We start from the raw sequence: 18,281 nt of genomic DNA on the forward strand, positions 1-18,281 counted from the left end.
AAAACGTTGCCTGGTCTGATGAGTCTCGATTTCTGCTGCGACATTCGGATGGTAGGGTCAGAATTTGGCGTCAACAACATGAAAGCATGGATCCATCCTGCCTTGTATCAACGGTTCAGGCTGGTGGTGGTGGTGTAATGGTGTGGGGAATGTTTTCTTGGCACTCTTTGGCCCCCTTGGTACCAATTGAGCATCGTTGCAACGCCACAAGCCTACCTGAGCATTGTTGCTGACCATGTCCATCCCTTTATGACCACAATGTACCCAACTTCTGATGGCTACTTTCAGCAGTATAATGCGCCATGTCATAAACGGGAACGGGTAGTGTGTGGGTGTGTGTGTGTGCGTGTGTGTGTGTGTGCGCGCGCACACAGGAGACGCGTTTTCCATGTAAATGCCCTCATTCGTTCCACGCCCCCCCCTCCAAATTGAGCCATAAATGTTTCCTAAAGCATAAAAATGCAAGTATGTAACAAATAGATGTTACAATTAGATTATTGCACAATAAATGAGAGTTGTGCATCACATAAAAAACAAAGAATAAAGAATAAAAATCATGGTCATTTAAATTTTAATTGCATCATCATCATTTTTTGCCCTCTTTAGTTCATATTCTCTCTGAGAAGTGTTTTTTGTCTGGCATTTTGTCAAGAACTGATCCAAGGACGTTTGACGTTTTGCTTTTGTCGGCTTTTAACAGCCTTCGAAAATGTCCAAGGCAAACATCAACATAGTGAGCGATCGCTCGACTGGTGAACACTTTTTCTGGGTGATTCACATTTGGAACGCCTCATGGCCCAAGGGTTAAATGACGAGGAAGTTGCATAGACACATATCTATCTCTTTATCTATCTACACACATAGACACATACGATCCCTCTTAGCCAATGGGATGCCTGGATGATGCTTGGTAATAGCCAATAGCGGAGCAGCTCTAAGGATGTTGTCCTCAGGAAACTCAGAGCTGCAAGTAGCAGCCCATACTGTATTTTTAGCTTTCGTATCTTGAAATTTCTTTTGTGACAAGAGGCAATATTTTCTTGTTGAGACGTTTCGTAACTTGAAAATTTTGTATGAAGAGACATTCGTAAATAGAGGTACCACTGTAAATACATATACATATATACATTTATATCATGTATACACTACTCACAAAAAGTTAGGGCTAGTTGGCTTTCTTGTGAATTTTCAGGACGAGCCGAAAATGCATTAAAACCTTTTCAGGTGAATTTAATGTGACCTCCAAGCTTTTGAATGCACATGTCCAACTGCTAAATGTTGAAGTACTTTTTGCACAAGTCGTTGCTCTGTAACAGGGGCTTAATAGCAAAATTCACAACAGGAATTTGGTCCTTCAATCGACCAATAAATATCCTGGTTCATTTTGAGCTGGTGTTGAAACAGTTGTCCTCGTCATGCTGTTCTCATTTTGACATCATTAGAGCAACACGACACCGAACAATGGATCAACACTTCCTTGCCATTATGATACTGATATGAACAAGGATGGAGGGATGATGACGGAAGGGTTCCCAGGTCGCGGACGGAGGACAGACCGGCAAAATATGGTCAAGTGCCGATCTGTGTTTTTGCATTTGCACTATTTGTCTTGTTGTACACATCAAATGTTTTCCTATCATTTTGCTCCCAATTACGAATGAAATTAAATACACTTCCTATTTGAGACGAGTATTTCTTCATTTCACGTGTATAATTGTGGTCACTTTCATTTTTACAAATGTTGGGTGTTTTGTACTGGCTTGTTTGTTGTTAATTTATTGGCAGATGTCAGGCAATGAAGCAATGTTTAAGAAGAGTTCCATCGATAGAAATTTACTATTTTGACATCTGCAAATTTTGGCATAGGGAGCACTAACATGTTCAAAACACTAGGCAGCTTCAGAAACTGTGCTCTTCCTCAGAAACTGCTCGACCAGGGTTGCCCAAACATTTGGGACCGGCGATCTAGTTTTCGATTCCTGCTACCGCGCGCGCGTACATACGCACGCACTTATACACACACTTACACGTGCATGCCATGATGAGCAACAGCCATAACGGCCCCTAAGATAAACAAAACTGAAAAATAAAGTAGACACAATAGTTTATGAGTTTGTTAACAGGAAATCACTGCCTGCCTAAGTGGGAAACCTGACGTGGAGGCATGCAACACACTTTTGCAACCTGTTAACTATCGTAGCTCACGCGTACCGTTTTGAAAATGTTTCTCTCGGTCGTCCAGATTGCCCTTTTTTGCGAGTGCCATCTGTGAATTGTACACGAAACACACTTTGCCTGACAATAATAATAATAATAATAAAGGCTACATCGCAACAGCTCTGATCGCAAGCTGCAATTGCAGACTGCTGAGCGCAAACAACTTCTGGTGACGCAGGTTAACTGCCACCCTAAGTTTAAGGTGACCCGCTTTATTTTATTTTATTTTTTAAATACTTTTTGTGAAAGTACGACTGATAGGATGATTCCGGTGCAGTGTGCTTGAAAAAAAAATATTACTAACATGCACCGAGACACACAAATGTTTGTGTTTTTTTACTCAACACCCCTCGTGATCGACGTCATGGGCACCCCTGTGCTATCCATCTATCCATCTATCCATCCATCCATTTTCTGATCCGATTTATCCTCACTAGGGTCGCGGAGCGTGCCGGAGCCTATCCCAGCTGTCTTCGGGCAGTAGGCGGGGGACACTCAGACCTTAGCTCCAGCGGCCCCCAGGTAAATTGAGTTTGAGACCCCTGCTTTAGAGGAAGAGCCAAGGGACAGGCGAGTGTGGGCATCTGTGGTTAGGTTGCTGATCCTGACCAACGATAAGCAGAAGATGGATGGATGGAGGGACAGATGGATTATTATTTGGGTGTGGAAATTACTGTGATTGCCTGCCAGGGTGTACCCCACCTCTCACCTGAAGTTAGCTGTTGTAAACTCCAGCTCAACTACAACTCTCATGAAGACAAGCCTGGTTGAAAATTTAAAAATCAAGACGTGAAAAGGCCCGACTCACCACTGAGCTGTGTGATGATGCCTTTAAGGCGCCGAACCATTTCACTCCTTTTGAGCCTCTCCTGTCTTCTGACCAGCATCAGATTCAACAGCAAAAGGATGAGGAGGGCAGCTGCATTCACCAGCTCGCTGCCAGAACTGAAAAGGTCAAACAATTTCATGATCATCTTACTTAAAGCATCAAATTCATGTTGTTCATATTACAGCTAATGAAAATGGATGACTGGATGGATTTGTCTGTGCAATGAATTTTAACAAACAAAACTACAATGTCTGAGTTCTCATGGACGTACTGTTTATACAGTAAGTAGGGATGGGTACCGAGCCCCAGTACGAAATTGGCCCGGGATTGAATTTGAAAAACTGCAGTTTCAGTAAAATCCACACTTTATGGTTCTGTTAATTACACAAATTAATTTTTGGATTGATTTAGGTCCTGTAAATTGAAGCTCTACAGATTTTTTTTTTTACACTTAATTAGCGATTATATAATGTTTAACCGTATAATAGTAATTTGTTAGAATGACGCAAGACAAGAACATTAATGAAAGAAAAAAGATGAGTTTTAATATATTTGTTTTTGTGTTTTTCAAAATAAATGGTATTGAGAAAAATACCCTGAAAGGATTGCATCGATAAGCAGTATCTTGAAGAGTAGCCGTATCAATAAAATCGTATCGGTACCCATCCCGAGCTAGAAGTGACCAGTTAAACAACCATGGGAAATCAGTCAGAGGAGATTACACTTGACAGCAAACAAAAACAAAATGAGGACGTGCTCGCCCACAGATTTTTTTTTTCTTTTGAAACCCTACAAAACTATATTTTCTTTAAAATGTGGATGAACCTCCAATTTTCTGTGAAAAACAAAGGGAACTGGGGAAAAGTAAAATATATATCTATATTTTTTTTTTAAATTGGAGGAAAAAAAAGTGCAAATACACAAATCTGCAGGTGCCAATCCAACAGGATCCACTACATGTTTTTAATCAAGGAAAAAAAAAACAAGAGTGAGTGCAGTGGTTGCTGCTCAGGCTCTCACTATGAAGTCCGTTTTCCCATTCAGCTCGCTCCTATTCGCTGAGGCGCCTGTGACCCGCACCGCGTTTTGGCAACAGAAATTGCTAAAATGTGTTGTTTCGCTGGACAAACACCGAACACATCCTCGTTCACTGACTCTCCCTGCATTGCCGTCCTCAACTGCACCGGTCCGCGCCGACCGACTCATTCATTCAATCACACGCAGACACTTGCTCATCCAATTGCATTCTGATACCTTCAAGGTGGTCACCATTTGGACAACGCAAACACCAATTAATGTAATTTGACGACAGGGTCGCTATTCCCTACAGCAGAGGTCCCCAACCTCTGGGCCACGGACTGGTTCCGGTCTGTGGGTCATTTGGTACCGGGCCACACAGAAAGAATAAATAACTTAGATGACTTCCATTTTATTTATTTCGGAAGCTGAAAGATGTTTTCTTTTGAAAATTTACCATATTCTCTGTTACATCCGTCTAAAGTATGTCACTCTTGATGCAGGTCAAGGCGCGCTTCTCGGTCACGTGATAGGTTACCGCTAAAGTGAGACCCAGGAGCTAGCCAGATGAGTAAAAAAGAAACGTCTTTGGAAAGTTTCTTTGGGAAGGGGAAGAGGCCCAGCCAGGAGACAGAAGAAGGGCCTAAGACTTTCAAGAAAAAGACGGTTGCATTTAATAGACAGTGTCAAGATTCCTACTGAAAATACGGATTTATTTCAACGGGAGATTCCCACACACTGAGCCCACTCTGCATAATATGCGGCAATGGTGAGTCGTATTTTTCATGCCCTTTGTATTTGCGATCTATCTTATTTTGAAGGCATGTTTCAACGTTACCATAGCGACCAAAGAGTGTTGCGGCTAGATCGGACGTTCCTCGTGTCATGATTCGTGTTTATTATTATGTTTCGAAAATACCAGTTTTCATGCAGGTCATATCATATTATTTTGTTGTATTTATCCGCCACACCTTTAAGACCGGTCCCTGAAAATACTGTCTGACATTAAATCCGGTCCATGGGGAGAAAAAGGTTGGGGACCACTGCCCTACAGTACATACAAATAGTACAGGTAGAACAGTGGTTCTTAACCTTGTTAGAGGTACCGAACCCAACCAGTTCATATGCATGTTCACCAAACCCTTCATTCATGAAAAATAAAAATGTAATTTTTTTTTTACAAATTCAAGACATTAAAAAAAACATTTATTAAAAACATAAAAAAAGTAAATAGAACGACATGGCCTCAGTATATGTTGTTTTAAATTGTATGAAGTACTATCACAACAGTCACACAGTGACGACCGAGCGAACTCAATTTCCCGCAGCACTGATTGGACAACCAATTTAATGTGATCATGCAGCCAGTGATGGCCAAGCGGTTGTATCATAACTAATTGCCATGTTGAGTCGGGTGTGTCTTAACCTCCATGGAAGTGGCTCCGTTGAACCCCTGTGGTTCAACGAACCGAGGTTAAGAAACACTGAGGAAGAACGATGAACCAAAAATTTATCAATTATCATCCTATTTGTTGATTATTTTGAGAATTGATGAATTGTTTCGAGGTCCTGTTTGATTTACTTGGAATTTCAGCCCTTCAACAATAATAATCCTCCAATTTCTTTCATATTCCTTGAAAGAAGACAGATTACTTTTGTGTTGAATCAAAACGAGATTTTCAGAAAACGAACCACAAGCTTAACTGAATCACAATTGATTTATGTTTGTGCATTTTCTTCATTGTTCATTGAAAACAATGCTTTTTTTTTTTAAAGAGATGAAAAGAATTTTTTTTTTAAATCTGAGTCATCAATCAACCCTTTCATGCACCAATAATGATAGCCTGTAACCTGATAACATGATAAGTTGTCCACTATAGTAACAACTGTCCCTGAAAGAGTTAATTGGCAAAATCGACAGATTAATTATTAAGAAATCATAGTACATTTTTTTTTTGAATCGAGGTAATGCTCTTCAATAATGTATTGTGGCAAATCTTTGCTTGTGTCATGTGAGGGGTAAGAAGATTTTATAAGATCCAATTGTTGTTGTGACCCTGAAGTGATCAAATCCACTCTCCTCAAACTCCTCCTGGCAGCGCTGTGCGACACTAAACATTCACTTCACTCAACATTCTCTCCTCTTTCATCTCGAACTGCTTCAATCAACAAAGCGTATGAGGGAAAAGTGGTTAATATTGCATGGCCGTCTGTGTTTTTATGTTGTGTTTATTATTTACTTTATGTTTACTGTTTTGTAAAGCGCTTTGTTACAGCCGCAGCTGTTGTGAAAGTGCTATATAAAGCCGGATGGATTGTATTGTATTCATTTTAAATCCATCCATCCATTTTCCGTTCCGCTTATCCTCACAAGGGTTGCGGGGCGTGCTGGAGTCTATCCCAGCTGTCTTGGGGCAGTAGGCGGGTTACACCCTGAACTGGTTGCCAGCCAATGGCAGGACACACATAAACATACACCCATTCACTCTCACACTCACAGCTAGGGACAATTTAGAGTGTTCCATTAACCTGCCATGCATGTTTTTGGAATGTGGGAGGAAACCGGAGTACACGGAGAAAACCCACGCAGGCCCGGGGAGAACATGCAAACTCCACACAGGGAGGCCGAAGCCGGAATTGAAACCGGTATCTCTGCACTGTGAGGTCGACGCGCGAACCACTGTACCACCATCTATCGATCTATCTATCTATATAGATAGATAGTTTTTTTGCTCAGCAGACGAGTGGAAATATCCTGTTCTCTTAAGATTCAACAAAAAACAGGAGCGGGCCCAAAATTTAACCCTGTGTAACGCCATACGACAATGGGTCAAAGCGAGACTCAGAGCAACCAAAGCTAACATAAAAAGACAAATGAATGGCGAAACATTTACAAACTCGACTGGATGTGAGGGTGCACAGTTGCACAACTTAAATGAATCAGATCAGGCATACAAGCGTTCGAATACGGGGGAACTACCTGCCCTTTGGTTGACTGCCATAACAACACAGGAGTCCAAGTGCCACCACAACAGTGAGAGCAGCCCCTGGCCAGTGGAGACAGGAATGGCGGTTTTCATGGAAGAAGAAGCTGTTCACCCACTGTTCCTGTGAAAACATGGGATGGTTACAGGTAAAATTAAGCTGTGTTCACAGGTTTACGGATTGGGCGTGAATGACATACAGTGATCCCTCGCTATTTCGCGGTTTGTTTATCGCGGTTTCAGTGCATCGCGGATTTTTTCAAACATATAAAGATTTTTTTTTTTAACCTGTATATGTTAATTGGTCGTTACTTTGCAGATTTTCGTTTATCACGGGTGGTTTTGGTCCCCATTAACCACGATAAACGAGGGAGTACTGTATATGTCTTTGACTGATTTATTTGAAATATTTTTCCATGGTGGTATGATGACACAAATGTCATCTTCAAAAACAAGAATTCAGTTCACTTTCTATGATATTGTGGGTCAAACTGCCAACTCTAAAGTTAAAAACAATAAAACACAACCTAGGTTCTGCAGAGGAGTGGCAGAATATCTGAAGTTTGCTAGGGCTACAAATTTTGGATCAACTCAACTGCAGATGAAATGTGGATAAATGAAACTCAAACATAAAGCACAAGACAACTGAACATAATATAAACAGCAATAAAACGGGAACCAAAAAAAAGTAAAAAGTCAAGATACTAAAACTAAGGCCTGAAGTGTCACGGAATAGCAACACAAACCAAAAATAGTGACCAAGCAATAGCTCATAACTCAAATAACTCTTAAGTTTAAAAAGACTGAAGTCAAGCCACCACCCAAAACGACATTGTTTAACATTTTTTTTTGGAGGGGGGCGGGGTAATTATTTTTGGAAACTTTATTATACAAAGTCAAACTCACCCAGGAACTGAACTGCTGTTCTTAAAAAATGTTCTGTCCTCATGACACATTAAAGTGGAGTTTTAAGTTTTGTTTTGTTGGGTTTTTTTTTTTTTTTTGATAGATTGAAACTCCTCTACAACGAAACCTACATGGGCAAAAATACCCCCTAGTGCAGGGGTGGCCAACCAGTCAGAGACGAAGAGCCAATTTTTTTACTGTGTTACTGCAAAGAGCCACATCATACCCTTCCGCGCGCGCGCGCGCGCACACACACACGCACACACACACACACACACACACGCACGCACACACGCATGCGGGTGCCTAACAGTGCACTCGCGCACAAATGCACGCACACCACGATGAGCAACAGCCGGAACGGGCCGAAAATGAATGAAAGCTCAAGATACAAAGAAACAAATCTTTTTTTTTTTCTCACCCATTTCTTCCTCCCACCCCTTGCGGTCGATTTGGGACCAGTTCACTAGCTCGCGGTCGATTCTGATCGGCGTATTGGGCACCCCTGCCTTAAAATCAGAGGTAATTCGCTGACTAGCTTAGCGCCGTTGTTTGCACGAGCGGTGATGCAGTCATCTGATTGGTTGCCCTCTATGTCAATCAAGTAACGGGATTGATGATAGTTTGACGGAGTACGTTCTGTGAAGTTAGCGCCTTGTTTGAATGGCATCGCCACCGCCGAGGCGTTTTTGACGCTTGTTGTGTCAGAGCCCGGGAGCCGCACTGAACCAGCCAAAGAGCCGCATGCTGCTCTCGAGCCGCGGGTTGGCTACTGTTAGAGTCTGATCTAATCAGGGTGAATTTGAGAATTATCGCATACGTTTGTGTGTGTGTGTGTGTGTGTGTGTGTGTGTGTGTGTGTGTGTGTGTGTGTGTGTGTGTGTACATCTGAGATCAAATTTGCTCCAGTGAAAAACCCCCTGTTGTGAAAAATTTCTTGCTGCAAACATGGTTTCGTTGTAGAGGAGGTTCACTGTAACTTAATTTCATAGGGCCTTGATATTGAACTGTTAGCTTCCGCTGAAACTTGTATGACAATTAAAGTTCAAAACACATCATATCACACATCCAACGTTATGGCGACAGTTGAAATTAACAAATTGGAAGATGACTGAAATAAATATGTCCATGTACCTGTGCAGAGCCCCGCCTGCATGTTGTCTTCTGGTGCTGGTCCAGTAGGCTGCTAAGCTGATCCCTGAGTTTCCCCAAAGCTTGGTGAGTCAACAAGCCCAAAGCAACGGGATCTTCCTCCTAGAACACGACACGAGAGTTTTACACCCGGGGTCAACAACCTTTTTGAAGCTGAGAGCAACTTCTTGGCTGCTGATTAGTGTGAATGGCTACCAGTTTGATAAAAACTTTTGAAATAACAAATTTGCTCATATTATATTAAGTTTTTTTTTTTTTTTATTCGGTCCCAAGCAGTGACCGCTGCAAGATCCCTATTGTTTGTGTGGGTTAATTATTATTGTGAATCACATTTTCCAAGGCCAAAAGGTGCATGAAAAATCAGACTTTCACACTCATCGGTCCTGGTGATTTTTAAAAAAAAGTTATGCACAATTACAAAAGAAATGGCTCTGTACCACACCTTGAATTGTACTGCAATCCCAGTGCGTTTGACCTAGAGATCGGAAAATTAAGAGGCACGTGAAGCACTTGGAGATGTACAAAAAAGTTCATTGCAGCCTATGTGCTAAAATGAACAGGAAGTGAAGCTATGATTTTTTTTTTTTAATGTCCAATTTTAGGCCATTTTTACATGTAAACAGGGGTCATAGTGTTATGACTTCTGTGGCCTTGTCCAAATCCAGTCTTCAAGAGCCGCTATCCCTCCTCCTGCACACCTGATTCAAGTGTCATATCTATCTTTCTCTAGAGAGAGATTGGGCTTGTCTTAACAAAAGCAGCACATCTCTCTTCGCCTCCTCCTCATCAATACCGATTAATTGTCTTGTCATAAACACATTGGCTACGCGGGGACAGCTGGCCAGGAGCTAGAAAGAGGCTAACGGCGGCTTTGCCGTTGATAGAGTATCGACAAACTCAAAGTTATCATGTTTAAAAGTTTCATTTGTATGCTTGATTGACCTCAAACGCGTGTGTTGAGAGCACACAGGAAAAAGGGCCAACTTGAGATGAATGAAACTGAGGTCTTGTTAACCGATAGTACAAACGGGAAGGTTCAACTTTGGGTGGGCAGAACGATAAGATGTCCTTGAGTTTGTGCAGTGTCTCAATTCATGCGAAATATACCCACTGAATTAACAAGGTATCCATTGTTTGTACCGAAAGATGTTTTGGCCTCTGAGTGGAATATCGGTGGGCTGGGCTGAGAGGCGTGACATGTATATAAAGAAGAAGGGAGTTTTTTCTGATATGTCACTTGTAATTTGCAAACACGATCAATAAAAAGCCGGCAGGGGCTGCAGAGGTCAGGTGTCAGTTAAGAAGCCTGCACAGAGTGGCTTCGTAGAAAACTGCGCCTCCTGCCGGCAGTGAAAGTCGATCTGTTCCTGAGTCACAGTTTGTTCCACTGTCCGAGCGAACATCTCTGACAGTTGTCAGGGCGTAAAGTGAGAGCCGCCTTTGATGCCACAAATACAAGTCTGTGCATCTCTCGAAGAAGGCAATGCTGATGAATGTTAATTACTGTATTAGGTTTTATCATTAAAGATTGAAGTACATCCATGTACTGCTGTAGTCTGTCGCAAATATGTAAAGTATTTTAAACATGCTAGTACCCATATATCATAGATGGCAATGGCGAGTGATGAAAAAAGCGGAAGGGGCGTGGCCTGGCCGGGGCGTGGCCTGGCCAGGGCGTGGCCTGGCCGGGGGCGTGGTTACTTATAAAAGTGGCACTAAACATGCTGAAGATAAAGTGTATTGAATTTACACACTATTTGAAAATTGAACAGAAAAAAATCCCAAGATCGCCACTATTCTTTCAAGTGAAAAGTTGTGCAATTTTGCTTATGCATTCCTGGTGAGCATATGTAACTCCAGATTTGCTGCTCAAAATCAAAACTAAAAAAAGTAAACACATTCCCTGCCATATTTAAGATTTGTTCATGACTTGTATTCACAAAGTATTGTGTAAATGTGATAAAAAGCTGTTGATTCTTACCTCATACAGTAACGTCTTTAGTTGTATCCGCTGACTAAGTTTGTTTGAAAAATGCCGATCCCAAAGAATAATTGCTCGGTCGAATGGCGATTTTGTCGGCATGTTTTTTTCACTTTTGTTGCATGATCTGTCAGTGCGACGCATCCACGGGAGCCAAAGTTAATTAAGTCACTCCAATACACACAATAATCTTTGTCTGCCAGGTCTGGTTTCTTCAAAAATTGTCCAAGAGCTTCTGTAACTTCGTCGAACTTGGAACCAATTTTAACCTTTACAGTGACTTTTCTGTCAAGCCAGTCCCATCGGAATTTATTCTTGACATTTGAGTCAATTTCTAGGATTGAAGACTCCTGATCTTTCGTCAAAAATTTCATAATTCCGCTCAAAACGATCCCAGAACAATGAATTTGCGAGACGAACAGGCCGCCATGAATCATGTAAAACAATATGTTACATGCAATTTGATTGGTCCAAGCGCTTGTAGTTAACCAATCGCTGGGCCGTATATAATCGAGCTAAGACTTCCGCAACAAATAATGCCTTCAGTGATCTGATTAGTTGAAGCTTTCATACACGTCCAATCGCAGGGCTGTTTACAAACGGAAAACGGAGAGACTGTTCGGGAGAGCTCGTGAAAACTCGACGATAAGGTACCTGACCGCCCCTAAAATTTTCTCAACGGATTTAGACGATTCACAAAAATGAACAATTTAAGAAATAAAACGGCGGATTTCCGCGGATCCGCGGAAAATTGCCATCTACGATATATACAAAAATACCTTGGGGGGTGTCATCCCTTCTTTATTTTTTTCCCCTCACGAGGGTCGCGGGCATGCTGGAGGCTATCCAAGGTGCCTTCGGGTGTTAGGCAGGGTACCCTGAACTGGTTGCCATCCAATCGCAAGGGACAAAGACAAACAACCATTCACACTCACACTTTCGAGTGTTCAATTAACCTACCAGGCATATTTTTGGAATGTGGGAGGAAACCGAAGTATCGGGAGAAAACTCATGTAGGTATGGGGAGAACATCGGTGCTACATGTTTATATAAAACAACACATCTGTGGGCCTTGCAAATCAGTCTTAAAACCAGTAAAATGGCTGGTATTGAGGGGCTTGCTACAGTGAAAATGGCTGGGGTTGACTAAATTAATACACAGCAACTGACTGAACACACAGCAGCACAAAAACAGACTAACATCCTGCTACCTCACTTCAAAACGGAATAAAGTAGAATTCTGCACTGACTTACTCCATTGCTGGGTTTCTGATTTACGAGGATCCATTAACTCGGGCACTCCATGACATGCGAGACTGCACGACGAATATACCGTATTGGCGCGAATATAAGACGGCCCTGATTATAAGACGACACCCTCTTTTTCAAGACTCAAGTTTGAAAAAAGACTTTTTGAACAACAAATTAATTTTTATACAGAAAATAATTACAGTACATCTGAAACAAATGATTATAACAATATATTTGAGAGAAAAAGCGTGTTATTTTGCCTCATTCAAATCTTAATATCTGAACATTTAAATATGAAAACTAAAGTGCAATCGTACATTCATAAATGAATGGCTTCTGGTTTTTGAAATGTAAGTTACATCATAACTTCTCCTCAGCTGCCGGTTAACCTGGCCGATCTTCCACCCACTTTTCTCCAGATTGTCGCTACGTCTCTCCATTTTCTGCTATCTCTTTTATTTTCTTCTCTTTTCTTTCTTACCGCTATTTTTTATTTTTCTTCTTTGTGCTACCGCTATTTTTATTTTTATTCTTATTCTTCATGACAGGGGTGCACTTTGGCCTGGAGAGTCAAGTTCAGCATTCGCTTCAATGATATCCGGCGCCATCTAGCGTCGTGAATGGGTATAATGTCTAGGCCCCGAATATAAGACAACCCCCACTTTTTCAGTCTTATTTCAATGCAAAGAACACCATCTTATATTCGGGCCAATACGGTAATAATTGGGCATGGCAGTGGATGACTGACCGAATAAAAATGTTTAAATGTTGATTATGAGCATATGCGCTGCCCTGTCTGTCTGCTGGCGTTTCTACGGATTTATTCATGAAATGAGGGCCAATCATCAAAGACAGTGTGATGTCGTCTGTTCGGAACACAAAAGTGATATTGTCAACCATTAACACACAGAGTGTCTGCAAGGCTGCTTTTGCATAACTGACACCTTTCGTGTAGTTAATCACCAGCAAATTCCAGGGTCCTTCAACGGTTTTATAAGCAGGAGCTCAGCTCAGGTAAACACCTCAGGTACCTGCTTCATATCCTTTGACCCCATGGGAACAGCGACCACTCCACATGCTCTGCTTCTCCACTGGTGGACACCACCTGACAGATTACTGTCTGTCCATGCCAGATCCAAATTTGGACACAAAGGCCTCTCAGGTCGCTCTCCGTTCACCCTGCAGATGCTTTAGGAATGTGAAGGAAGAATTAGACATGAGGTACTTTTATAGAAAAACGAACACACACACATACACACACACACACACACACACACACACACACACACACACACACACACACATACATACAGATAGAATCCCAACCAGATCTTTTTAAATAAATTTTAACTTTTTTTCCTATTAATCCCCTACTTATCTCTACTTGTCGTTACCCTCACGTTTTATCTTTTCAATGAAGCCATTTTTTTAACGACACAATGAATTCATAAAATAGAGATTGGCCATGTGTGATGTGTGTGCCAGGTTTCATGTTTTTGCAAATGAAATCAAAATGATGAGTAAAGATATAAGTGTTTACATGTCTCTGACTATTTTTACTACATATATGTGTAATCGATGCTATGCTAAGTTGCCGAGCAGATTCTTCCAGCGCGTTATTATTATTATTGTTATTATTATTATTATTAATAGCGCAGGGCGCTCTTGGGTAAACGTCGACCAAATCAGTGACATTTGGACGCTTTACACAGGGGTGTCTAAAGTCAGTCCTCAAGGGCCGCTCTCCTGCCTGTTTTCCAGCTCTCTCGGGAGCAACACACCTGATTCAAATAATCAGTGTCATTCAAATGCTGCTTCAGAGCTGGCTGATGAGCCGATCATCTGAATCAGGTGAGTTGCAGCCGGGAGAGCTGGAAAACAGACAGGACGGCGGCCCTCCAGGCCCGGACGGAGCTGGACATGCCTGCTTTACAATGACGGAATGATATAACTTCGACTTGATTCTTTGCTTGGTGGAAAAACCAAACACGTTCTTTGTAAGAACCTGCTAAGCACCAACTAAGAACAGTAATGGCGCCGAATAAACACAGTTTTATGGGTGGAAAAGGGGTAACGTGTACCTTCAAAAGTTTGTCGAGCTTGGTACAACCAGCGCTGCTTCACTAAAAATTGTTCAGCTATTATTTCAAAATCGCAAAAGAACCGACTAAAATATTGATGCTGTTGCTCGGCCTGATGTGCAAAGCTTCATTCGTTTTCGTACATGTTCAGACCATAAAAAGTACTGTGTTTTTTCCTTGATGAAATTGCCATGGTTACAGCGTTTGGCAAAAATTCAAACTTCGTGTTCCCACATCATGAAGGCCTCGAAACTCTTCCAAGTAAATATGAGATAAATCTGGTCAACTCGTTGGGATGAAAAAGGAGCGAAATATTTATTGCCTTCAGCCAGTAGGCGGCGCTGCCACGACGATATAAATGACTTGCTCCATGTCTTCAGCCCGAGACTCAGCAAATGAATCAAATATTGACAAGATACGATCACACGAGTCAAGTTACAGCAGCTTTTGTCATCAATGCAACATCAAATATAAAAAAAAAAATACATTTGTGTTGTCTTGACAAACAGCACGTCGCCACAGCAATAGCGTTCGGCAACAACTCACAAATTTCATCTTTTCAAATCATGAAGGCTTAACACTCTTCCGAGCAATTACAAAGTAGATCCGGAAGAGAAAAAAAAAACACAAGGAAAGAAAAACTCAAATCATAAAACACGGATTTCATGTAGCCAGTAAGTGGTGCTACCACTCCGACGAAAAATAAGTTTGCAGATGTCTTCAGAACGCGACAATTATATGCGTGAAATTTGGGATTTTCGAGAGTATGTGCAGAGGAATTATTAAGCATTTCCTCCTTTGTGGCAAAAGAAAGGATACATGCAAATTTTGATGCGTCGCTCCCATCATACAGTATTTCGATCTCTCTGGCCTCCAAACTGGTATTTTATGTTCATGATAGAGAGATACAATACGGCGTGACGACACGATTCGAAGCTATGTGGTGTCGTGTAGTGGTCGACCGGAACAAGACGCGGTGGCAGTCGGCACAATAATGGCAATAGCACCGTCCTTGAACTTAGCCGTCGACAACTGCATTCACCTTGTTCGGATATCTTATAACAAGCCATTATTGTCAGGCAAAGATGTCATCAGCTAGGGTACCACATCGCTATCTATGTGTACAGCAGCACTGTTTGGTGCGCCATGTTGCATACCTTTCTTCTTCTTTTTCTTCTTCTTCAGCCCAATCACAGTACTCTACGGACTAATGCAAGTATTGGGCCCCGTCCAAATACCGAGGCAACAGTCTCCGGTCTTGATTAAAGTGTACATCAAGTAGAAGTGCAGGTGGTGATTGAGAGCGCAGGTTCGAAGCACCTGAAAGATGCAGGATTGGGACAGTGCGTCAACGTCATCGACTTGCGCCGCTGCTTGAAGACGTCATCAAACATGGCGCACCACTTTCACGAGAGAGAGAGAGAGAGAGAGAGAGAGAGAGAGAGAGAGAGAGAGAGATTGTGGAAGATTGCCACATCTGTCAGGCCAATGCAATTAAACCTACCCTTGCGTAAAATCAGCCACAATCAAAACCTGCATCATTTCCGGGGGAAGAAATAATCATTGAATTCACAGACATGATCGATCGAGTTCAAGGTAAGATGGACTGATTGGTGATGATGGACTCCTTCCCAGGATTGCCAAAGGAACAGTCTACCCAGCAGCCCGGGACGACTCCACCCCGTCATCAAAGTGCGGCGAATCATTCCATCCCAGCAAATGGTTTCCCACAATCGATCAGATCAGACAATGGGATGTTCAGTCCACCCAGCAGCCCGGGACGACTCCACCCCCGTCATCAAAGTGCCGGCGAATCATTCCATCCCAGCAAATGGTTTCCCACAATCGATCAGATCAGACAATGGGATGCATTTTGCAAACAAACACCTGCAACAGGTGGAACAAATGTTGGGTCTAAAACATACATTTGGAACAGTCTGTCACCCTCAGTCACAAGGAAGGGTGGAAAGAATGAATATAACAATCAAAGACAAGGCAGCAAAGATTGTAGCTACAACAACAAGTCTTAATTGGCTGGATGTCCTCCCGATTGCCTTGCTGTATATCAGACAAACCATTAACTGCTGCAACATGGGGTACACTCCATTGACACTACTGACGTCTTAATTGGCTGGATGTCAAGACAAACCATAAACTGCAACATGGGGTACACTCCATTGACACTACTGACAGGCAGGCAAATGATGCCACCACAATTAACACTACAAATTTCGGCCCCAGTGAACCACCCCAAGGACTATAAACCATACTGTTAAATGTTGATGCCGCCACAATTAACACTACAAATTTCGGCCCCAGTTATCCACCCCAAGGACTATAAACCATACTGGGACCAGTTACATGCACCAGTGAAAACTTTGTCTCTCAAGGTTGCAGAAGGTGTTTCTCCAACTGTTGCCGAACCAGATGTGCCACGACCTTCCATCTACTTGAGGGTCCTCAGCAGAAAGTGGAACACACCAAGTTGGACGGGGCCATGGAAGGTGTTCGCCAGAACAAACAAAGCAGAACAGCTGGAAAACCTGTGCATGGTCAGACCGGCACACAACAGTACAAATACATGCAATTAGGCATAGTGCTATCAAGCGATTTTTTTTAGATTAATTAATTATGGTCTGTAATTAATTGATCTAATTATTCTATATTTTTAATCTCTTCGAAAACCCCTCTTTTCATTTTAAATTCATGAGATTTTTTGAGGCAGATCAAAAGATCAAATAAAAAGTGGCATTATAAAGCATTTTATTGTTTTTCAGCTGACTTGGACAGATGCAGTAAAAATTACTGAGAAAACCCCTCTTTTCATTTTAAATTCATGACATTTTTTGAGGCAGATCAAAAGATAAAAGAAAAAGTGGCATTATAAAGTATTTTATTGTTTTTCAGCTGACTTGGACAGATGCAGTCTTCGCCATTTACTTTCTGCTGTATTTGAGGCGAGTAAAAGTCCTACCTGTAAGCTTTAGTTTCGACCACCAGGGGGAGTATCACTGTTTTGTTTTTGTAAATCTCCAAATAATTACAAAATAAAAATAAAATACTCAACTCAACTCAACTGTATTTAAAGAGCACTTTCAAACAGCCATCGCTGCAAATAGAACATCAGCAGTGATAATTTTACAGTTGAGCCCTGCGAGTTGATCAGAAAAGTATGAGTCCCATTATGCATTTACAGTAGAGCATCAGCAGTGATAATTTTACAGTCTGAGCCCTGCGAGTCCCAGGGACTCGCTGATCAGAAAAGTATGAGTCCCATTACGGATTTAGAGAGTCCCAAATTTCGAATTCTGAAATGGTCTATTTATTTAATTGCATATGATAAAAACACAAACAACAACAATATACTGTACATTGATAATAGGTTTATTTCTTATGAACAAAGGCTGCAAAAATTGAAATATTTCAGGCATACAAGATTTGCTGAGAAATAGGTTCTTACTTCATCCCATGGTTCAGTCTTTGAGTTCATAAATTCTCTTCTCTTTACTCTGCTTCCAATGATGCAAGGCTTTCTCAAAGTCAATTTATCATCGTAAAAAACTATCCAACTTTAGCTGCTTCCTCTGTGATATCTCCACAATAAACTTTCGTAACACTTGTTCGCAACACTTGTTTTAACGTTACACAACTTGGCAATCGTCTGCTTCCCGAGAGGTGAAGGCCGATCTCGCCAATCTCATCTCATGAGAACTAAAATCTCATCACGCGAGATCAAAATAACAATGGCGGCAATGGTCAAACTACGATCGTTGCTGGAAAAAAAGATTTACTCTAGTTTTTTTTTTTTTTTTTTTTTTTTTTTTTTTTTTTCCGAGAAATTTTTTTTGGTCCCAAAAACGAAC

The 18,281-nt window shown here is 41.6% G+C and overlaps 1 protein-coding gene across 4 annotated transcripts in view; it reads right to left on the bottom strand.

The window, feature by feature from the left end:
* Positions 1–15,800, bottom strand: part of tmem94 (transmembrane protein 94) — a 77,841-nt gene extending 62,041 nt beyond the window's left edge. For 3 of the 4 annotated variants that reach the window (XM_019875713.1, XM_019875712.1, XM_019875711.1), the window contains exons 1-5: positions 15,576–15,798; positions 13,369–13,525; positions 9,088–9,207; positions 7,044–7,171; positions 3,026–3,162 (exon numbers count right to left, since the gene is read on the bottom strand). In XM_019875713.1, coding sequence (XP_019731272.1) covers positions 3,026–3,162; positions 7,044–7,171; positions 9,088–9,207; positions 13,369–13,392 — 409 coding nt within the window. In that variant the 5' untranslated portion in view covers positions 13,393–13,525; positions 15,576–15,798. Of the gene's footprint in view, positions 1–3,025; positions 3,163–7,043; positions 7,172–9,087; positions 9,208–13,368; positions 13,526–15,575 lie in introns of all 4 variants that reach the window. The other variant, XM_019875714.1, reaches the window with a different exon arrangement.
* Between the last annotated feature and the right edge of the window lie 2,481 nt (positions 15,801–18,281).

This window comes from Hippocampus comes, unplaced genomic scaffold (assembly GCF_001891065.2).
Source record: "Hippocampus comes isolate QL1 unplaced genomic scaffold, H_comes_QL1_v1.1 scaffold334, whole genome shotgun sequence".
Taxonomy (NCBI): Eukaryota; Metazoa; Chordata; class Actinopteri; order Syngnathiformes; family Syngnathidae; genus Hippocampus; species Hippocampus comes.